Below are 24,487 nucleotides of genomic sequence, written 5' to 3'. Positions count from 1 at the left end.
AAAATTAACCTCATGCAATGTTTATCAAAGTGGAGTAGTTATGATGATGCTAAAGTAAAACATAGGTTTAAAAAACTATCTTTGACAGCAGAGGGCATGTTTATGAACTTTTTGACAGAAGATGTAAGGATAAACAACATAGAAAACAAAACATGTAATCCTGAGGAAAGTATTCAGAACTGGGTGAAAAGGAATACCAGTTTAGTGAAAGAAATGAAAGTGAGAGTACTATAAGGGATGTCTTACAGATTGAATCTGTAATGTGTACCAACCTAAAAGTTTGTTTAGGCAACAAACAAGTTACTCAGAAGACAGGTTACCCTACAGTAGAGCACAAGATAAAAGATATACATTGCATAAACCTTCCTTACCTAATTATTTTTGTAACTCCAACAAAGAGTAAAATTGGTATAATCAAGACAGCAATCAATATTATCTTTTCAGAGATTATCTGCTCTAGAAGAAATAACGTTTCCTTGGGGGAAAATTCAAAATGGTAACATACCTTTAACTTCTTAAGATAAGCAACAAAATTTTCATAATGCTCAGGTGTGCAAAAATGAGCATGAGCTTCTCTGGCTGTCTTCATTGTCTTTATTTGGCATACCTTGCAGTAAAAAAGTGCTTCTTTCTCAATGAAGTTCAAGCCTGAAAAATAAATGAGACTTATTTACAGGGCTTCATCCATAAAAGCACAGCATAGTTATTTTGCATCTGAAAAGAGACTCCATACAGAATATACGATAAATGGTAATGGGACATAAAAAGCCCAAAACAAGCATTGCTTAAGCATTATGAAGATTAAGGTACTCAAAATAATTCATTCAGGAGAGACAAAACAGAGAGGACATGTAAGATTCTGTCAAAAATCTTTTTATAGCAAATGAGCACGTGGGCAAGTGGAAAGAATGCAAGATGGGATTTCACAGCAAGAGTGCATGATGGAACAATCAAAGGGGTTGGTGAGAGAGAAAGGCCAGACCCCTGTAGCATGGGGTAATAATGTGGAAGAGTACTAGCGGGAGAAAAATGGTGTGAGAATATGTGGAGTGGTGTATGCAAGGAAAGCACTTAAGGACAGGGATAAGTGGCAATGCTTTTGCTGTGGCAACCCCCCTTAATGGGATTTACTTGATCAACCATCCTCACACTACAAATTGTTCTCAAACATTTAATTTCCAACACATGCACCCTCTTCTGTACATTCTCATCCAAAGCCCATGCCTCACATCAATGCAACATTGGTATATAGATGTGAGGATGTGAGGACGCATGGGTACCTTCAGATACTAACCTCCCTTTCCACACATTCTTCAGTGTTACCAGAAGCTTCATCTCCTCATCCATCCTATGACTCACCTCTGTTTCCATAAAACAACACAATAGCTGTAACATTATCCTGGAGTAGCTAAGATATAGAGTATGGTAAGAAAGCCTCTATTTAGATAATAGCAGACCAGAAAGGATAATGTATTTAGATAACAGCAGACCAGAAAGGATAATGTATTAAATCTAATTTAAAAAATAATGTACTCCTAACATGCAATATCTACCTATCTATATATATCTGATGTCTGTTCCAACTGGTACTCCCTCAAAGGGGTTGCCATGGTGACAGAACTCCACAGCTGCTTCTTAGCCTTTAGTGCCTCAACCTTAACAGGCCACTGGCAGAGGCCAAGTCTAGCACAATGCTTGCAGAGGCTCCTACCTAATGTTCCTAATGACTACTTCTATCTAATATCCCTACCAACTACTTCTATCCAATGTTTCTACCTAATAATCCTGCCTAAATGTTCCTACCTACCACTTCTACCTACTGCTCCTACCATTTTGCCAAAAGGCAGGGCTAGCACAAACTGCTCACCACCGAAAAATCTAGAGTTATGAAGAATAAGCTGCATGAGTTAAGTGTTGTCTAGTGTTACATAAGACAAGGAGAGAATTTATGCTTGTGGACAGAATGCCAGTAGTTCACACGTTAGTGAGGCAGAAAGAAAAGACAGCTACCTAGGTCAGAGGAGTGAACCTTGACAACCACTAAAGTGCTGGCTCACTAAGCAGATGTCACTAACCCTCCTGATACCCAGACAGGTAGTACTGGTATCATACCTCCCTGGTTGTTGGCTGCCTACCAACTACTACCTACAAATATTAACATCTGATTTATACTGTACTTACATAATAAGTCAAATACGAAATTCAGACCTTGAAGCATGAAAAACTCTTTCACAAACACCGTAAAAGATACGTCTTAGGGTTAGGAACTTCTTACTACACTATTTTTTCATTAGGAATATGCCTTTCAACCTTCATGAATAACCTTTCAGATAGTTACCTACATAGCTTAGCCCAGATCCATCCTCTGACCAATCAGTCACTTCTAATTAGTGATGATGTCATCATCCCCAGGTTATCAGTCAAGACATACATCAATCTGATGGCAGTCACTATTGGTTTCAGAAAGAGAGGAGAAAAGGGCACCAAACACTTCAAGAATATGCTTGTCGAACCAACCTGGACAGAGAGCATTTTTCAAGTTTCAAAATCTACATTTCTCTCTAGGGTCTATGTGTTCCATGTGCCATGAGAGGATAACAACAAAGAAGGAAGTCAGAGAAAAAGTGATTCAAAAAGGCCAAATATAGCAAGAAAAATGCATTAACCCTATAACTGTAAAACTCAACTGAGGAAACACACCTACTGTGTAAACAAAAATTAAAAAACATCTATAAGTTACAGGAAAAAATTACCAAAGAGAGTTCTATACATCATATTGATGTAGAGAGTGTCTGCAGAAACAAACACATTATCTCAACTAACCTGTAGGCACTGCAGGATCATATGATGGTATATACTTGACATTCCATACTAATGTATCTTTGTGTGTTATTTTCAGCTGATCCACAGCATCATCTTTTGAGGTACCTGTAAAGTAGCATAACATTAGTATATTAACAAAAGCAGCATTATAAGCAAGTACCTACTCTTCATACATCTAAACAATCTATACATTTTCAACTATCCAGCACTTCAGTGGTTAACAGGTTACACTCCTCTTACCAAGAAAACTGTCTTTTCTTTCTAACTCACACACATGGACTGCTGGCATTCTGTCACACATAACATTTGACAAGAATTAACCCTTCCTTACTTCTTTTATAACTCTAGATTTTCCTGTACTATGAACTAGCTCTACCTTTTGGCACAATGGTAGGAGCAATAGAGAGAATTATCATTATCATTTATCAATTTATATCTTTTTTTTCTTTTTTTTTATACTTTGTCGCTGTCTCCCGCGTTTGCGAGGTAGCGCAAGGAAACAGACGAAAGAAATGGCCCAACCCCCCCCCCCCATACACATGTACATACACACGTCCACACACGCAAATATACATACCTACACAGCTTTCCATGGTTTACCCCAGACGCTTCACATGCCTTGATTCAATCCACTGACAGCACGTCAACCCCTGTATACCACATCGCTCCAATTCACTCTATTCCTTGCCCTCCTTTCACCCTCCTGCATGTTCAGGCCCCGATCACACAAAATCTTTTTCACTCCATCTTTCCACCTCCAATTTGGTCTCCCTCTTCTCCTCGTTCCCTCCACCTCCGACACATATATCCTCTTGGTCAATCTTTCCTCACTCATTCTCTCCATGTGCCCAAACCATTTCAAAACACCCTCTTCTGCTCTCTCAACCACGCTCTTTTTATTTCCACACATCTCTCTTACCCTTACGTTACTTACTCGATCAAACCACCTCACACCACACATTTTCCTCAAACATCTCATTTCCAGCACGTCCATCCTCCTGCGCACAACTCTATCCATAGCCCACGCCTCGCAACCATACAACATTGTTGGAACCACTATTCCTTCAAACATACCCATTTTTGCTTTCCGAGATAATGTTCTCGACTTCCACACATTTTTCAAGGCTCCCAAAATTTTCGCCCCCTCCCCCACCCTATGATCCACTTCCGCTTCCATGGTTCCATCCGCTGACAGATCCACTCCCAGATATCTAAAACACTTCACTTCCTCCAGTTTTTCTCCATTCAAACTCACCTCCCAATTGACTTGACCCTCAACCCTACTGTACCTAATAACCTTGCTCTTATTCACATTTACTCTTAACTTTCTTCTTCCACACACTTTACCAAACTCAGTCACCAGCTTCTGCAGTTTCTCACATGAATCAGCCACCAGCACTGTATCATCAGCGAACAACAACTGACTCACTTCCCAAGCTCTCTCATCCCCAACAGACTTCATACTTGCCCCTCTTTCCAGGACTCTTGCATTTACCTCCCTAACAACCCCATCCATAAACAAATTAAACAACCATGGAGACATCACACACCCCTGCCGCAAACCTACATTCACTGAGAACCAATCACTTTCCTCTCTTCCTACACGTACACATGCCTTACATCCTCGATAAAAACTTTTCACTGCTTCTAACAACTTGCCTCCCACACCATATATTCTTAATACCTTCCACAGAGCATCTCTATCAACTCTATCATATGCCTTCTCCAGATCCATAAATGCTACATACAAATCCATTATATCTATCATACTTAATTGCTGTTCCCTGCATCAAAATGGTAGCACCAGGAAACAGACAAAGAATGGCCCATCCACTCATACACATACATATACATAAACGCCCATACACACACATATACATATCAACATATACATACATATACATACACATACACAGACATATACATATATACACACGTACATATTCGTACTTGCTTGCCTTTATCCATTCTTGTCGCTACCCCAGACCCACAGGAAATAGCATCATTATTACCATTATCATTATCATTAATATCATTATCATTATTATCATTAGTAGTAGTAGCAAAACATTAGACATGAGCAATTGGTACAAACATCAGGTGGAAGTAATAGGTGGAAACATTAGATGGAAGCATTGGGTAGAAGTAGTAGGTTCGAACATTAGGAAGGAACATTAGGTATACACATTAGGTACAAGTAGTTGATAAGAACATTAGGTAGAAGCCTCTGAAAACACTGGGCTAGAGTTGCCCTCTGCCAGTGGCCTGTTAAGGGTAAGGCACTAAAGGATAAGAAGTGGCACGAGAGTACATCAGTAAAGGAGACTCTTGCTGTGGCCACCCCCTTAAGGGAGTTCCTGAAGGGAACGGGAGTCAGAGATATAGATAGATAAACATATCTACTAAAAGGAAGAGTATCCATATATGGATAGGATACTTTACACTAGCTTTAGACTCATACATCAAGAAGTTGTATTACCAATGTTTAGGAGCAGCCATGCTACAAAACTCACCTGTTAGTAATGCCCATACATCTCTCTTTTCTCTTTTACTGGCAACTTATTTTCATTTTCCCACCACTCCCTACCCTTCCTCACCTGCCCACCTCCAAACTACCACACACTTCTCTCACACATGCTCGTAATGCTTCCTTAAAAACCTCCCATTCCTCATCCAATCCTCTAACTTTATTCACTCTCTTTTTTTGCCATTCCAATCTCTTCTGATATCTTTTCACACAAGTCTCTTCTCCAAGCTCACTTACTTTCATTACCCTCACTTCATCCACATCATTTCTAGCATTAAACCCCTCCTAGCCAAATTACTCTATACCCATCAACCAACAACACAGTAGAAATAAAAATTCAGTAAACTCTACTCAGATCCCCTATCTATCTATCTTTCTATCTATGTCTATATCTCTGACACCTGTTCCCCTTCGGAGCTCCCAACAAGGGGTGGCCAACGACTATAGAGCCTCCACTTATCCCTGTCCATACATGCCTGCCTCACATATACCTTTCCACGCATTCTTCATCTGTTCCTCTCTCCAGTATTCTTCCACCCTATTTGCCCATGTCAAAGGTGGTCTTCCACACCAACCCCTTTCATTGTACTTTCATGCACTCTCTTTGCAAACTCCCAGTCTTGCATTCTTTCAACATGCCAAAACCACCTCACAGTAGTACATTTCACCCATTCCATAATTCCACTCCCTAATTCATTCCCTTTGCATTCCCTGCCATACTGCATCTCTCATACAACCTTTCATTTCATTCTTCATTCCATCTAGTCATGCCACAGGCTCTTCTCAAGTAGCTCATTTCCACAGCCTGGATTCTTGACCTCTGTACCTCATTCCACTTGTATATTACAAGCATCAATTCAACACATCTCAAGATCCCTCTCGCTCATGATGCAATTACCACAATGAAATCATTGAACAATTATTGTTTTACTGCCCTGCAGTATCCTCAGGTAGATTCATACACATCACCACTAAACTTAGGCCAGTGGTTCCAACCAGGATAAATAAGTACAGTACATTATATTTTATAACATCACTACACTTCATGACCAGTGGTCCCTACCAGAATACATTAGTACAGTACAATATCAATAAAATAATCATATTTTCCTATAAACCACTCTTCACTTAATCTAAACACTAATACCTTCTGCATTTTGACCATCCTCATTCTTCTTAATCTTCACTGCCTTCTCCAAAGTGTGTTGATCAACATTCACCTCCATCTGTTGAAGAATAACATATATTACACATTTCATAAGAAAATAATAATAGAAAAAGAAAATTGGGAAATGAAATTTATGGAGATTATGGTAGATTATGTACTGGGTTATATTTCATTTATTTTGATGACTAAAAATTGAAGATAATACATTGCTGAGGACGTTTTGATATCGACAATTGGAAGAGAACAAAAGAAATTATTCAAAATAATGATGGCATGCAGAAATAAAATTCTTTTTTATGTTAGCTGAGACAGGTTGGGCAACTGAAGCCTTAGTCATGTGTGGTGGAGTGGTCATGGGAATGGATGAAGGCAGCAAGTATGAATATGTACATGTGTATACATGTTTATGTCTGTGTATGTATATGTATGTATACATTGAAATGTATCGGTATGCATATGTGCACGTGTGGGTGTGTATGTATATACATGTGCATGCGGTTAGGTTGGACCATTCTTTCGTCTGTTTCCTTGTGCTACCTCACTAACGTGGGAGACAGCGACTAAGTATGATAAAAAAAAAGTGTGTGCTTGAGAGAGCAGAAGAGGGTGTATTGGAATGGTTTGGTCACATGGAGAGAATGAGTGAGGAAAGATTGACAAAGAGGATATATGTGTCAGAAGTGTTTCCATGCATGTTTAGCATATACAGAAAACCTACCAATGTATGCTCACATCTCCATTATTACTCATCTCAACATGACAGAATTAAATTATCGTCATTTCAATCTATGTTCCTTAGGGCATTACGTATTTGCAGTCCAGAGTTTACTGATGATGAGTTTGAGAAGATATATTCTATTGGATCTAAGCCAAAGTATCCTAGATCTTTCATTGATAAATCCCTTAAGTTAGCAAAGAAATAATTTTATAGAGTTGAGCCCAAACCTCCCACTGACACCAAGAATCTTTTAGTTCTCCCTTTTAATAATAATTTCAATTTACTTCCCATGTTGCTTATATCCTTTAATGTAAATGTTGCCTTCAGCAACAATAATACTATAAAGAATATCTTAATCAGGAATTCACCAGAAAATTCTCTTGGATGCATCTATAAAGTGCCATGTGGAAATTGTGATAAATTCTATGTTGGGCAAACTGGTAAGGATCTTTCTGTTAGACTTAAGCAACATAAATATAGTATAAAAACGGGACAAGAATCAAATGCCTTGTTTAATCACTTTAAAAACTATGATCATTGCATTGAATGGAATAATGCCATCTCAGTTATTTACTCTAACTCTATTACCACGAGAAATATCATTGAATCTTCTATTATTAAATACACAAAGAATTATAACCTTAACATTAGTGATGGTCTATACAAATTAGATAACTTTATTGTTGATAAAATTTGTAAAATGATAAGTTTATGAATGCTCGTTATATGTCTTGGACAATCGCATGTTTACCAAATGGCGTCCTAGCTTTGTCTCTTCGATGTATATCAACCGACTTATATTTCTCTCTTGTGTCTCCCCTGATGATGTGATTATTACACGAAAGTGCATTTGGGAACTTATCGTGTTTCATTTTCCCCGTGGACTCATAGGAATATCTTGATCACGTGCAAAACTGTGATCCTTTCCAACATATATACATATACTTACCTTTATATTTATCATACTTTGTTGCTTCTCCCGCGTTAGCGAGGTAGCGCAAGGAAACAGACAAAAGAATGACCCAACCCACCCACATACACATGTATATACATACACGTCCACACACGCACATATATATACCTATACATCTCAACGTATACATATATATACACACACAGACATATACATATATACACATGTAAATAATTCATACTGTCTACCCTTATTCATTCCCGTTGCCACCCTGTCACACGTGAAATGACAACCCCCTCCCCCAGCATGTGTGCGAGGTAGCACTAGGAAAAGACAACAAAGGCCACATTTGTTCATACTCAGTCTCTAGCTGTCATGTATAATGCACTGAAACCACAGCTCCATTCCACATACTATTTGCTATTTCCCGCGTTCATGAGGTAGCATTAAGAACAGAGGACTGAGCCTTTGAGGGAATATCCTCACTTGGCCCTCTTCTCTGTTCCTTCTTTAGGAAAATTAAAAACGTGAGGGGAGGATTTCCAGCCCCCAGCTCCCTTCCCTTTTAGTCGCCTTCTAAGAGAGGCAGGGAATACGTGGGAAGTATTCTTTCTCCCCTATCTCACATCACCACTACTTGTTATCACCTCTCCATTAGCCCCCTTCACTTAAGTTCCCATTTGCTCCCTTGTCTTATGCACTTTATTTACCTCCTTCCAAAACATCTTTTTATTCTCCCTAAAATTTAATGATACTCTCTCACCCCAACACTCACTTGCCCTCTTTTTCACCTCTTGCACCTTTCTCGAGGTAGCGCAAGGAAACAGACGAAAGAATGGCCCAACCCACCCACATACACATGTATATACATACACGTCCACACACGCAAATATACATACCTATACATCTCAACGTATACATATATATACACACACAGACATATACATATATACACATGTACATAATTCATACTGTCTGCCTTTATTCATTCCCATCGCCACCTCGCCATACATGAAATAACAACCCCCTCCCCCCGCATGTGTGCGAGGTAGCGCTAGGAAAAGACAACAAAGGCCACATTCGTTCACACTCAGTCTCTAGCTGTCATGTAATAATGCACCGAAACCACAGCTCCCTTTCCACATCCAGGCCCCACACAACTTTCCATGGTTTACCCCAGATGCTTCACATGCCCTGGTTCAATCCATTGACAGCACGTCGACCCCGGTATACCACATCGTTCCAATTCACTCTATTCCTTGCACGCCTTTCACCCTCCTGCATGTTCAGGCCCCGATCACTCAAAATCTTTTTCACTCTATCTTTCCACCTCCAATTTGGTCTCCCACTTCTCCTCATTCCCTTTTTCTTTCTTTCATACTATTCGCCATTTCCTATGTTAGCAAGGTAGCGTTAAGAACAGAGGACTGGGCCTTTGAGGGAATATCCTCACCTAGCCCCCTTCTCTGTTCCTTCAGACGTACTTGACCCAACCACTGCGTGAAATGCGAGCACAGACCAACCTGATGTGGAGGACAACCTAGGTCAGGTACAGTTTTATTTTCATCTTCAAGCACCAGATATGATTATTCTAACTCACCTGATTCTCATGCTCATCCAGATTTTTCTCCACTTGTTCCAACTGGCCCTTCACCTCTTCAGTTACTGAATGGCTTTCCTGGAAAGTACTGACACATCAAGTATCAACCTTACATATGAATACATACAATTTCTTAATTACACAACCATAACACCCTTTTTACAGGGCTCCAGCGGATACAAGGCTTTGCTACAATCCATAGCAGGGAAATGACAGACTCCTTTAAAAAATGAAGTTCTCCAACAAGATCATATTCCATTCACTCGCTGACAGTAAATAAAATTCACCAAAGGAGTCTGTTTTTCAATCACTGTGGAATTGCATTTAGGTTAAGGCTGCTAAAGAACAGTATATTTTTTTAACACTTGATCACTATTTCCCACGTTAGTGAGGTAGTGCTAAAAACAGATGAAGAAAGGCGACAGCCACTCACATCCATTTTTGACTTGTTATGTATAATGAACTGAAACCACACCCTTTCCACGACCAGGCACCACAGACATTTCTATGTTTTATTCCTGATGGTTCACATGCCCTGTTCAGTACACTGTCAGTACATCAACCCCAGTATACGACACTGTTCCAATTCACTCTAGCCAATACATGCCTTTCATCCACCTGAATGTTCAGGCCCCAATTGCTCAAAACCTTTTTCACTCCATCCTTCCATCTCCAAATTGGTCTACCCATTTTCCTTGTCCCCTCCACTTTTGAACACTTATATCCTCTTTGTCAGCCTTTCTTTACCCATTCTCTCCATATTGCAAACCATTTCAGCACACCCTCTTCTGCTTTCTCAACCACTCTTTTTATTACCACAAATCTCTCTTAACCTTTCATTAGTTACTCAATCAAACCAACTCACACCACATATTCTTCTCAAATATTTAATTTCCAACACTTCCATCCTCGTCCACATATCCCCATATACAGCCCATGCCTCGCATCCATATAACATTGATGGCATTTTTGGAACCACCATACCTTCAAACGTATCCATATTGCCCTCCAAGACAACGACCTCTCTTCAGTGCTCCCAGAACCTTCGTCTCCTTACCTACTCTGTCACTCACTTCCACTTCATGGTTCCATTTGCCGCTATGTATCTAAAACACTGAATCTCCTCCAATTTTCCTCTGTTCAAATTTACACGACAAATACCTTGACCCTCAACCCTGCTTTTATTCATATCTACTCTTAACTACCTTCTTTCACACACTCTTTCAAACTCAGTCACCGACTTCTGCGGTTTCTCACTTGAAACTGCCAATAATGCTGTATCATCAGCAAACAACAACTGATTCACCTCCCAAGGCCCCTTATCACCTACTGACTGCATAATCACCCCACATTCCAAGAAACTCATACTTACCTCCCTCACCATCCCATCCATAAATGAATAAAACAGCCATGGAAAAACCACACACACCTGCCACAAACCAAACTTCACTTGGAACCACTCACACTCCTCTCTTTTCACTTGTACATATGCCTCACACCCTTAATAAAAAACTTCCCACTGCTTCTAAAAGCTTACCTTCCACAACATATATCCTTAAGACCTTCCACAAGGCATCTTTAACAACCTTATTTCATGTTTTCTCCAGATCCATTAATGCTATATACAATTCCTTCTGATTCTCTGAGTATTTCTCACACACATTCTTTAGAACAGACACCTGATCCACATATGATTTACCACTTCTGAAACCACACTGTTCCTTCCCAATCTGATGTTTTATATATGCTTTCACCCTTTCAATCACAATTCTCACATACAATTTATAAGGTACACTTAACCTGATTATACCTTTGTAGTTTGAACATTCACCTTTATCCCCCTTGCCTTTATACAATGGCACTATACATGCATTTTGTCAATCTTAGGTGCCTCTCTATGATAAAATCAATACAACATTCATCCCCTTTCTTAGTAAAATGAACTGCAATATCATCCACTCCAGCCATTCTACCACATTTCACCTTATGCAAGGCTTTCACTACCTCTTCTTTCTTCACCAGAGCACTTTCCATCCCTCTCATTTCACATACCAACACAACCCAAACACCCTACATCTGCCACCCTATCATCAAACACAATCAAGAGTCATTCAAAATACTCACTCCATCTCATCTTCACTTCACCACTACTTAATACCATTTCCCAATTTGCCCCTTCACTAATGTTTCCATTTGCTCTCTTGTTTTTCCCACACTTTTTTGTTCCCTTTAAAAGCATTTTATCCTCCCTAAAGTTTAACGATACCTGCTCACCCCTATTCCCAAACGTCATCTTTTTCAACCCCAGTAACTTCCTCTTAACCTCCTGCTGCATTCTCTTACATCTCCCCTAGTCATTTGCACATATACCTGTCTTTTCTCTTTCACTAGCAACTTTATCTATTCATCCAACCACACAATACCCTTTCCAATCGTCTCACCTTCCACCTTGCCCATGCCACTTGCATCTCTCACACACGCAAGTATTGCATCCATAAATATCTCCCATTCCTCATCTACTCCCCTAGCTTCATTCACTCTCACCTTTTGCCATTCTATACTCAATTTCCCCAAGTATTTCTTTTCACAAGTCTTTTCCAGGCTCACTTTCTCTCACCACTCTCTTTACACCCATAATGTTTCCTATTTCCAGTAAACCTCTACAAACTGTCATCCTTGCTTCCAATGGGTAAAGATCAGATATCCCAGCAGCTGTCCCACTAAGCACATTCAAATCCATAAGTCTCTCTATTACATGCCTATTAATCTGCATGCAATCCAATAATGCCCCCAAACGATCTTTCCTATTCACATATATGTACTTGCGTATGTCCCTTTCCAGGACACAACTCCACAAACTATGTACCATTTCCATTCTACTGAATACTCATCTTTGCATTTAAATCACCTATAACTCACATCAGGCCTCTTGAATCAAAACTGTGGACACACTCACTCAATTGCCCTCACAGCCAAGTGCATATGCACTAATAATTATCAACCATCTTTCACCATCCACTTTCATCCACAACAGTCTATAGGTCACATCCTTAAACTTTCACACACTCCAACAACTCCTGCTTCAGCAGTAATACTACCTGTTTCTCAGCTCTTGTCCCCTTACCAGCCCCTAACTGTAATCCTTAGATATTTCCAAACTATTCTTCCCCTTTACCCTTGAGCTTTGTCTCACTCAGAGACAAAACATCCAGGCTTGTTTCCTCAAACATACTAACTATCTCTCCTTTCATCTCATCTCAGTGACATCCAGACACAATTACACACCCTAGTTTAAACCCTAAAGGAGGGTGAGTACTCCCTGCCTGGCTCCTTCCTCTGTTCTATCTCCTAAAAATGAAGGGGAGGGTTTCCAATCCCCAACTCTTGCCCCTTTAGTTGCCTTCTAAGAAATGTAGGAAATATGGAGACAGAATTCTTTCTCCCCTATCCCATGTACTGATTTTGAAATTCCAATAACAAATTATGTTTCATGAGAAAATGTTCATATCTGAATAGTTATCATCTTTAACCTATTTCTTGAGGTACAGTTCCCAATGAAATGCACATTAATTTATTCTTCTTCCACACAAAAAAATTCCAGAACTACATAATCATTCTTTCCAAGATGAGTATCACATTAGATGTTTTTTATCTTGGTTACTGTATACGAATATTAGATCACGCTTGCATGAATGTGTATGTGCAAATAATCTTTATAAAATTCCTTTTGCATAACTGTGTCTAAATCAAAACTTTAATTCTTAGTTTTTCTGATGATGAAAATTCAAGATATAAATCTGAAACAGCAAGCTCCATGTACATGATAATTTCTTACAAGTGGAGCATCACATTACATTTATTATCTTGGTTACTGTATATGCATATCAGATCATGCTTGCGTGAATTTGTACATGCAAAAAGTCATTATAAAATTAATTTTGTACACCTGTGTTTAAATGAAAACTTTGTTATAATTCGTAGTTTTTTAATATGAAAATTCAACTTATGGATCTGAAGCAGTAAACTTCACATAATGCTTACAAAGATTCAAAGGATTTCTGGCAAAAACAAACTAAGATCAATTATAAGTTAAAGCATACCTGGAGATGTCGAAGAGACAGGCGATGGTTTTCCAGTGAAATTCTGTTATCAAACAATATTTGACACAGTGCACATTTAGTGTAATCACTAACCATCTGAAAAACAAAGCAAAAGAATTAAGTTCATTAATTACTCATATCTAAGCCCTCTATGGAAGAGGGCAAATGAGTGACAAGATGAGAGAGCACTAATGAACTTCTGAAAGAATACGAAAATGTTTTGGAAGACAATGACAAAACTCTGCCAAAGGTCACTTTGCACTCATGGTGTAACCACAGGCAGGCAGTGTCCAGTAACAACAATTACAGTAATAAAAGCAACATGTAAAATAAACTGAGATGTTTGTTTTTACAAGACTTATCACTTATGTTCTATTAACAACTCACCATGTGCTCTCTAGTCTTCATATGTTCAACGAGGTTTCCAAAGACAGGACACTGACACTTTGTGCACTCTGTAATTCGAGCCCTCATCCCCATCTTCTGTGATTTTAAAGTATACCTCTGGGCAGCCAACTGAGTCAGGAAGAGAATTCAGCAATATAGATCTTGATATAAACTACAAAGGTACAGAGAAAACACAGCTTGTTTTATGTATAATTCTGCATAAAAGAAAAGAAATAGAAGATCTGAAAATGAAAAATATGTCTAAATCAGAATCAAAACAATGTGCATCAAAGAGAATATTGCTTATAAGGAAATCAAAACACTATTTTGCTCATATATAAGATGCATCTTAAAGGATTCCACCCTCTTCAACCACCATCATATCAGTGGGGTGGCTAATGTTTAGTCATAGACATCAGAAACCATAAACCAAAAGGCAATCTACCCTGCCCTATCTAATTCACTACTGTTAACCGTCAATCCATCCTCTACTGATTCACAGGGGATAGGGAAGAAAGAATACTTCCCATGTATTCCAAGCGTGTCGTACAAGGCAACTAAAAGGGGAGGGAGTGGGGAGCTGGAAATCCTCCCCTCCAGCTTTTTCTTTTCCAAAAGAAGGAACAGAGAAGGGGGCCAAGTGAGGATATTTCCCTCTTAGGCGCAGTCCTCTGTTCTTAACGCTACTTTGCTAATGCAGGAAATAGCAAATATGCATAAAAAAAAGGAAAATAAAAGTTTTTATAATGGCGTATGATTCCCCTATTGACTGCTCACCAGAGTAACCATTCACAAACAAGCGTAACAAGTACACAGTACAACAATGTTCTCACTGGTTTGAAATTCACCACATCTATAGTTAACTAATAAAACTCACTGCACATAAAATAAACATTCACTCCCATGAGTAAGGCTGAAAGTGAAATTTGTAGTCAAGACAGAGGTGAGGAAGGCAGGTGATGTGAGAGCTTCCTCTATTCTCTCCCTTTAACCTATGATGGCATAAGTCAAATCTTTATGTTGTAATATTGTGTAAATTGACATAATGAACAAACTAACATTTAAACAATGGACTACACTCAAACAATGAGCTATTTTCTATTTGTGGATCACAACATGGACAAAAAGAAAAGAAAATCCTCACATTTACTGATTTTCAACTTAATGTAATGAAGGAAAAATCTTAAACCATGAGTCTTGCCCACAGTGGAAAAACAATCATTGCGCAGCAAATTTTGATCCAATTAAAAGTTGAATTTTGATCATTCTTTCCTTTTGTGTATCTATTACTTTGATAAAATGCTTATATTATAGAAAAGAAAGCAATGTTGGTATCAAGAGTGAAATATATCTACTCATATCATACTAAAGCCTGGGTATGTGTAGTTCCAGGGACTCTAAGAATGGGGTGCAGGGAGTACATAATACCTGGACCCAGGAATTTCCTGGGATCTCAGAAAATGCACAAAATCAACAGAAAGCTCCATTCCACCCCTCTCTCATCCTCCATACCCTCTTTGGCCTTACAGCTCATAGCATAAAATCGTAGTGGACTATTCCTGGCACTATCTTGCTAATGAAGGAAACAGCAAATAAGTCCAAAAAAAAAAATCATATCTTTCTTTCATCATCATGGCTTGTCCAACCCAGCTATGTAGTGGTAAGAACTAATATAGCCTTGTAACTACTGTTCTATCCATAAAAAACAAATACTTTTATAGCGACATGCATAAAAATTTTATCTCACTTTAACTTAACTAATAATAATTTTGAAAATGCAATCCATATATGTTTTATACAATTTATTACAAAAAGACTGACATTCAGATTTCAACAAAAAATGCCTTCTATACTGTCACTTGTACTTTCACTTAATGTGCAAATCTAAATAACACTAACCTTCGACTGAACCTTCAGAAGGTGTAACATAGCTGCACCCTTGGCATGGTATGCATGTGCAATAATCTCATGGTTCTTGCTCAGAAGATGATTCATAAAACCCTGTAAGGTGATAAAGACATATTCAATGCTAGGAAGGAATTACAGCATTCTTCAAAGCTAAGAAGAACTTACAGCATAAGTATGAATAATCAAAAGATAATCTATTTGCATGATTAAATTTCTTTAATCATCTATAGGCATTGTATAGATAGTTCTTCATGTATGGGGCCCAATGTCTTACATTGTTTTTATATCACTTAAATCTTAATATCTAATATAATGTCATTTGCAATCACTTTCATCACTTAGCTTATTCCATATACATACTTCATATTTCCCCTGGTTTTTGCTTTTTTTCTTGCATACACTTCTTTGTTCTTTCTTTGATAATTTCAAGGAACTAATCTCTCTTAACACAGACAACTTCAATTAAAAACATAAATATAAAGGATGATAAAAGAATGCAAATAGAAAGAAATTACTGAGTCTGTCTGCGATAGCAGAACAAACATAAATTAGAAAGAAGAAAGTACAAAAGCAAATAAATAACTACAGGGAAATGCCAGTAAACTTTCACAATAATGGAGGTACAAATAATAACACCAGTCTTGGAGCTGATGCAAGGTATTAGTTAATTTTTAAACATTTTTTTTTTTTTTTTTTTTTTTATACTTTGTCGCCGTCTCCCGCGTTTGCGAGGTAGCGCAAGGAAACAGACGAAAGAAATGGCCCAACCCCCCCCATACACATGTATATACATACGTCCACACATGCAAATATACATACCTACACAGCTTTCCATGGTTTACCCCAGACGCTTCACATGCCTTGATTCAATCCACTGACAGCACGTCAACCCCGGTATACCACATCGCTCCAATTCACTCTATTCCTTGCCCTCCTTTCACCATCCTGCATGTTCAGGCCCCGATCACACAAAATCTTTTTCACTCCATCTTTCCACCTCCAATTTGGTCTCCCTCTTCTCCTTGCTCCCTCCACCTCCGACACATATATCCTCTTGGTCAATCTTTCCTCACTCATCCTCTCCATGTGCCCAAACCACTTCAAAACACCCTCTTCTGCTCTCTCAACCACGCTCTTTTTATTTCCACACATCTCTCTTACCCTTACGTTAGTCACTCGATCAAACCACCTCACACCACACACTGTCCTCAAACATCTCATTTCCAGCACATCCATCCTCCTGCACACAACTCTATCCATAGCCCACGCCTCGCAACCATACAACATTGTTGGAACCACTATTCCTTCAAACATACCCATTTTTGCTTTCCAAGATAATGTTCTCGACTTCCACACATTCTTCAAGGCTCCCAGAATTTTCGCCCCCTCCCCCCACCCTATGATCCACTTCCGCTTCCATGGTTCCATCCGCTGCCAGATCCACTCCCAGATATCTAAAACACTTCACTTCCTCCAGTTTTTCTCCATTCAAACTCACCTCCCAATTGACTTGACCCTCAACCCTACTGTACCTAATAACCTTGCTCTTATTCACATTTACTCTTAACTTTCTTCTTCCACACACTTTACCAAACTCAGTCACCAGCTTCTGCAGTTTCTCACATGAATCAGCCACCAGCGCAGTATCATCAGCGAACAACAACTGACTCACTACTCACTTCCCAAGCTCTCTCATCCACAACAGACTTCATACTTGCACCTCTTTCCAAAACTCTTGCATTCACCTCCCTAACAACCCCATCCATAAACAAATTAAACAACCATGGAGACATCACACACCCCTGCCGCAAACCTACATTCACTGAGAACCAATCACTTTCCTCTCTTCCTACACGTACACATGCCTTACATCCTCGATAAAAACTTTTCTCAGCTTCTAACAACTTTCCTCCCACACCATATATTCTTAATACCTTCCACAGAGCATCTCTATCAACTCTATCATATGCCTTCTCCAGATCCATAAATGCTACATACAAATCCATTTGCTTTTCTAAGTATTTCTCACATACATTCTTCAAACATTTATACCACTGCTATAATCAGATATGCTCTAAAAGGATTTGTCTCTCAAACTAAGACTCACCTTGGTAGTCTACCATAGTAATGATGTATCATTCTCTTTTCTTAAAAATGGTGAAAAAACTGAACACCAATGGGTTGTTTCTAAGACTTAAATTCAAATGCCCTACCTATGAAGCCTAAAATCTTGCTTGCCTTTTTTACTGATTTTACACCCTACTTGCTTGACTTCAGGTCATCAAAAACTATCAATTCTGCATATTTTTCTTAATTACAATACAGGTTAACACAGTTCATACAATAGTTTTCTTTTCATTTCCACAAACTAAGTGTAAAACTTTGTAAAAACAATATCCCAATTCATTTGCAACCAGTGAGCCCAATCTATTGATTTGTCTACATCACCTTGCCACTATAGAAATTCAATTTCTGCTGCAGCTTTACCTCCCTACTGATCATCATCACCAGATTCTAATATCTAACAACGGTTTCCATTATTACTGTCGTTAATTCAAATCTGATAGAGATACACTCCCAAGGCTGATCCTTGTGGCGCTCCAACTAAAACACTGAGCCATCCTGAAACTTGATTGTTTACATTTATTGTTTATCTATATAGAGCCAGTCCACCAATTTTTAAGCCAATGATGTATATCTTTACCATGTGACACAGCTTTTGCTGGTAATCTTTGATAAGTGACTACATCAAATGCTTTCTCAAAACTGAAATGCATGACATCAGCTTTACTTTTATTTTACACAATTATATCACACAGATTATAAAGATCAGTCAGATGTGAACAAATGTGCTGAAAACCTTACTGAGAACCATTAATCAAATTGTTACCCATGTATGGATATCAAGCTAACTTAGAAATAATTTCCAAACTGGGACTTATCTATCTTTTTTGAAAACCATGATCCACTGAAAAACTTGCAATCCTGGGAAGATTTCCCTATAACAAGTGATTTACTAACAATAGCAGTCAAGAGCCTAATTGCCTCATTTTTAAGCTCCTCTTATTCTTCTATGATAAAAATCACCCAATTATTTTATTTACTTTCTATCCTTTCATGAATGACGAACAATCTTGACTATGTATGTCGCTAAACTGCATAACATCATCCCCTAGCAGTAACACTGTAACTTGAGCATGAGTTGTACCTTTAAATTTAAATAACAGAAGAGAGTTTTGATAGTTTTTTCATCTCTAGGGCACAGTCCTGCAAGCTAGGAAAGAATCTCTATGATTCCTTATTTTTTTAGGAGCCTCTAACCCCCTTCCTTCTGGTAGGGTTAATGCCCCAACCCTTCGTTAACTATCTATTTTGCAGCAGTGGCTCTAAAACACTGGGTATGTTCACCTGGAATCAGCAGTCATCATCAGTCAGATATGATATCATCATCTCATTGGCTGTCAGGCTGTACCAACTTGTCAACCTTATAATTCTTCAGAACAAGTTTGTCACCCTGATGGTTAACTTATAGGTGTTATGAAAGAGAGGGGAAGGTTGGGCAGGAAACAGAAATCAAGAAAATTTGCTTACAGGAGCTTGCAGGAAATCACCCTGAAGAAAAACAGTTTTTCAATCTTTATAACACTTTTCTCTCCAGGATCAGTTTGTACTAAGATTTATGATAAAACAAAGTGAAGGCAGGGGGTTAGAGAAAATCTTCTTAACCTACGTGAAAACATGACTAGAGACATACCTTGAAAAAGAACCCTAATTGCATGTTTTATGATGATGAGAGTTAATGATCTTGATAAAGAGACATGTGTGATGAAAGAAAATACGAAATTGAGTGTACAATGGCACAAAGAGAGAGTACATGAAGCAAGGGGAGTGGGTTAGGAATGGGAGATATTTTGAGAAGCAGAGATGACACATGCAAGAGAAGGGTGTGCCAAACGGAAGGTGGAAGGTGGAAAGGTGAGAGAGGGTTGTGAATGTCACAATGAAGTAATTTGCTAATAAATGGAAAAAAAGGGGTGTATGGGTAGTACTTACAGGGACAGACTGTAAATGATTGGGGATATACAAGAAGAAGTGGCAAAAGGTAAAGAGGAAGGTGCACAGGTTGAAAAAGAGGGCACATGAGATTTGGGGTGAACAATTATCAGTAAACTTCATGGAGAATAATGGAATATTTTGGATGGAGGTTAACAGTGTCAGAAAAACAAGAGAACAAGTGGGAACATCGGTATAAGAGCAAATACGGAAGCGGTAACAGGTAGTGATGAGGTGAGATGGAATGAGTATTTTGAAGGATTGTTCAATGTGTTTGATTATAGGGTGGCAAATGTAAAGTAAGAGAGTCATTAAAAGTGGTTTGGTGAAGAGAGAAGAGGTGGTGAAATCCTTGCGTAGGATGAAATGTGGGAAAGGCGAATGGAGTGGATAGCACTGCAGCTAAATTTTTTAAGAATGGGGATAACTTGTTGCTCATTAGTTAATTAGGACTTTCAATGTATAGTAGATCATGGTGAAGTGGCTAAGAATTGGCAACATGCATATACAGTGCTTTTGTACATGAAAATTTAATGGCAAACTGCAACCATAAGAGCTATTCTAAACAATGACATCTGATTTGAGAGAAACAGCTTCTCCATATTAAGAAATGAATACACCAAGATTCTCAAGACATATTAGGTGAGATACTTCTATATCTCTGTCAGAAACAAACTGAATAGTACCACTATTCTAATGAAATAAGCAACATAAGCTAATCTGACTGAACTAATTGCAAAGGTACATCTTATTTACTAAATTCATACGAAAAGTAAATTCTACTAACCTTAACCGAGTTGAAATCATAATATTCACATACGTGACACTTCAGTGCTTCTTTGGGTATTAGTGGTTCCTGAGGAAAAACAAAACTGCCACTGAATTATAAGTACAGAAAAATACCTGAGTAAGAGAGAATGAGAACATACAGCAAACCATTAACACATGAGCTGCTGGGCTGAAATATGTTTATCTGCAGAGGGAATTCTAGATCTCTCCTCAAGGGATGATTGTCTTTGGCATTAAGATAAGCATGATACAAATAGGTGGTAGTTGGTAGGCAGCTAACGACCAGGGAGGTATTTTACCAGTACTGCCTGCCTGGGTGTCTGGAGGGTTAATGACATCTGCTTAGTGAGCCAGCACTTCAGTGATTGTCAAGTTGCACTCCTCTGACCCAGGTAGCTGCCTTTTCCTTCTGCCTCACCAACACGTGGACTACTGGTACTCTGTCCACAAACGTACAATATCTCTTCATATGTAACACCTGTCAACACTTAACTCACACAGCTCATTCTTCATAACTCTAGACTTTCCTGCAGTAAGCACTATGTGCTAGCCCTGCCTTTTGGCAAAATGGTAGCAGAAGTAGATAGAAGGAGTTGGTAGAAACGTTTAGGAAGGAGCGTTAGGTAGAAATCTTAGGTATAAGTACTTGGAAGGAGTATTAGATAGAAGTAAACAGTAGGAACATTAGGTAGGAGCCTCAGCAAACCCTGCCCTCTGCCAGTGGCCAGTTAAGGGTGAGGCACTAAAGGTTAAGAAGCAGCACTGGAGTTCACTAGTTATGGAGACTCTATTGCTGTGGCCACACCTTTGAGAAAGTTCCAATTGGAATAGGTGTCAGAGATATGGAGAGAATGCATGATACAAAATTACTGCTTGTCTTAAGAGAGATTTCCAGGCAATACATAATACAGATGAACTAATAAAAATCTCAGCAAATAAAATGCAGTTATGAGGACAGTGACAATACTGACAAACAATAATAATAGCTTTGACACAAGAGACCAAGTGTTGGTGATGGGCAATTTAAATGTGAAGGTGAGTTATGTGGCATCTGAAGGCATAATTAGGGGGCATGGAGTATTCAATATAGTAAATGGAAATAGTGAACAGCTTGTGGAGTTGTGTGCTGAAAAAGGACTGGTGACAGTATACACATGTGAGTAGGAAAGATGCTCAGTTGGTATCTTTGGATTGCATACTAATTGATAAGCATGTAAAAGAGAGACTCTTGGATGTGAAAGTGTTGTGAGGGGCAGCTGATGGGAGGCACAATCACTAAATTGTGGAGGTGAAGGGGAAGATCTGTAATTGTTTTCAGAAAAGAGAAAACGTTACTGGTGAGGACAGTAGTGATAGTAGGTAAACTTGGATAAGAGACTTGTGTCAAGAAATACCAGGAGATAATTGAGCATAGAATGGCAAAAGGTGAGAATAAATGAAGCTAAGGGAATGGATGAGAAATGGAAGGTATTTAAGGAAGCAACACTAGAATGTGTGAGAAACGGTAACAACTGGGTTTTCACATTACTGATGAGAAGAGAGTGGTGATAGTAAGTGAACTTGGATAAGAGACTTGTGTCAAGAAATACCAGGAGAAAATTGAGTGCAGAATGGCAAAAGGTGAGAATTAATGAAGCTAAGGGAATGGATGAGGAATGGAAGGTACTTAAGGAAGCAATGCTAGCATGTGTGAGAAAGGGTAACAACTGGGGGAATGAAGTTGCTAGTGAAAGAAAATAGAGAGGTATCTGGGTGGTTCTTATTGGGAAGAAGAGGAAATGACTAGGGATGTATCAGAGAAAGTCTGGGAAGAGGAGGAAATGACTAGGGATGTATCAGAGAAAGTGGAAGGAAGTCAAGATGAAGAGAGCAAATGAGAGCTGGGATTAGTGGATATCAGTAAATTTATGGGAGAATAAGATATTTTGGAAGGAGGTTCATAATGTGCAAAAAGATAAAAGAACAAACAGGAATGAAGGTGATTAGAACAAAGGGAGAAGTGGTAACAGGTAATGATGGAGTGAGGAGACAGAGTGAGTATTTTGAAGGACTGCTGAATATGTCTGATGACTGGGTGGCAGATGTTTGGTGTTTGGGTCAAGGTGGTATGTGCAGTAAGGGAATCATGGAGAGTGGTTTGGAGAAAAGAAAAGAGGTGGTGAAAGCCTTATGCATGAAGAAATATGGCAAGATGGCCGGAGAGGATGGTTTTGCGGCTGAATTTATTACTAATTGGCTAGTTAGGATTTTCATTATATGTATAGATCATAATGAGGTGCCTCAGGATTGGTGGCAGGCATGTATGCTGCCACTGAATTTAGGCAAGGGGGATAAAGCAGAGTGTTCAAACTACAGAGGTATACATCTCTTGAATATGCCTGGTAAGTTCTAACGGATAGTAGTGACTAAGAGGATGAAGGTACATAAAGAGCATCATGCTGGGGAGAAACAGTGTGATTTCAGAAGTGGTAGAGGATGTGTGGATTATGTGTTTGCTTTAAAGAATGTGCTGGAGAAATACTTAGAGAGATGGATATGTATGAGGCATTTATAGATTTAGATAACGCATGTGTGGAGAGATATATCATTTTCTGGGAGGGCAAAAATGGGTATACTTAAGGGTGCAGTAATCCCAAGTATATCAATGTTTTATGAGGTATGGAAGCATAGGAGATTGAAGATAATGTAAGTAAAAGTAATAGTATTTGAAAGGAAACGGAGGGAAAGTATAGATTTTGTAAAACCATACAGAGTGAAGGAAGAGAAAGTACTAAACTGTGCTATGGATATGGGGGTAAAAAGATTGGAAGAAGTGAGAGAATTTAAAGATCTGGGAGCTATCTTGAGTAAGTGTGGTGATATGGAAAAAGAGATAAGGAGAGAGCAGTACAGGGTTGAAGAGTCACTGGGTCCCTTAACAGAATAATGAAGGGTAGAGGCGTAAGTATGGAATGAAGAGAGGATTAAGAGACAGCATAGTCCTTCCAACCCTAACCTATGCAGCCAAAACATAGATGTGGAATAAGGTACAGACGTCAAAAATCCAGGCTGTAAAAATGAGCTATTTGAGAAGACCATGTGGTGTGACTTGATGGAATGAAGAAAGAAATTAAAGGATGTATGAGAGATGTGGTATGGCAAGGAATGGAAAGGGAGTGAATTGTGAAGTGGTAGAATGGATGATACATAATACTTTGAGGTGGTTTGGGCACGTGGAAAGAATGCAAGACTGGGAGTTTACAAGGAGAGTGTATGATAGTACAATCAAAGGGGTTGGTGTGAGTGGAAAACCACCTGTGACATGGGCAAACAGGGTGGAGGAATACTGGAGGGAGAGAAACAGAAGAAGAATGCATGGAATGGTGTATTTGAGGAAGGCATGTAAGGACAGGGATAAGTGGAGACTTTTGCTGTGGCCACCCCTTGATGGGAGTTCCCAGAGGGAATGGGCATCAGAGATATAGATATATAGATAGTAAGGCATGGGCTATAGATAAGGCT

At 38.9% G+C, this 24,487-nt stretch overlaps 1 protein-coding gene across 5 annotated transcripts in view; it reads right to left on the bottom strand.

The window, feature by feature from the left end:
- The window catches only part of LOC139759964 (uncharacterized), a 117,168-nt gene that overhangs the window by 8,846 nt on the left and 83,835 nt on the right, over window positions 1–24,487 (bottom strand). For all 5 annotated transcript variants that reach the window (XM_071682669.1, XM_071682671.1, XM_071682670.1 and 2 more), the window contains 8 exons: window positions 20,985–21,053; window positions 16,136–16,237; window positions 14,237–14,365; window positions 13,850–13,945; window positions 9,750–9,827; window positions 6,498–6,576; window positions 2,824–2,928; window positions 506–648 (listed from right to left, as the gene is read on the bottom strand). In XM_071682669.1, the coding sequence (XP_071538770.1) occupies window positions 506–648; window positions 2,824–2,928; window positions 6,498–6,576; window positions 9,750–9,827; window positions 13,850–13,945; window positions 14,237–14,365; window positions 16,136–16,237; window positions 20,985–21,053 (801 nt within the window). The remainder of the gene's footprint in view (window positions 1–505; window positions 649–2,823; window positions 2,929–6,497; window positions 6,577–9,749; window positions 9,828–13,849; window positions 13,946–14,236; window positions 14,366–16,135; window positions 16,238–20,984; window positions 21,054–24,487) is intronic.

This window comes from Panulirus ornatus, chromosome 34, assembly GCF_036320965.1.
Source record: "Panulirus ornatus isolate Po-2019 chromosome 34, ASM3632096v1, whole genome shotgun sequence".
NCBI classification, from domain to species: domain Eukaryota; kingdom Metazoa; phylum Arthropoda; class Malacostraca; order Decapoda; family Palinuridae; genus Panulirus; species Panulirus ornatus.
The sequence above is the reverse complement of the archived record's forward strand: the minus strand, read 5'-3'. Positions and strand labels throughout refer to the sequence as shown.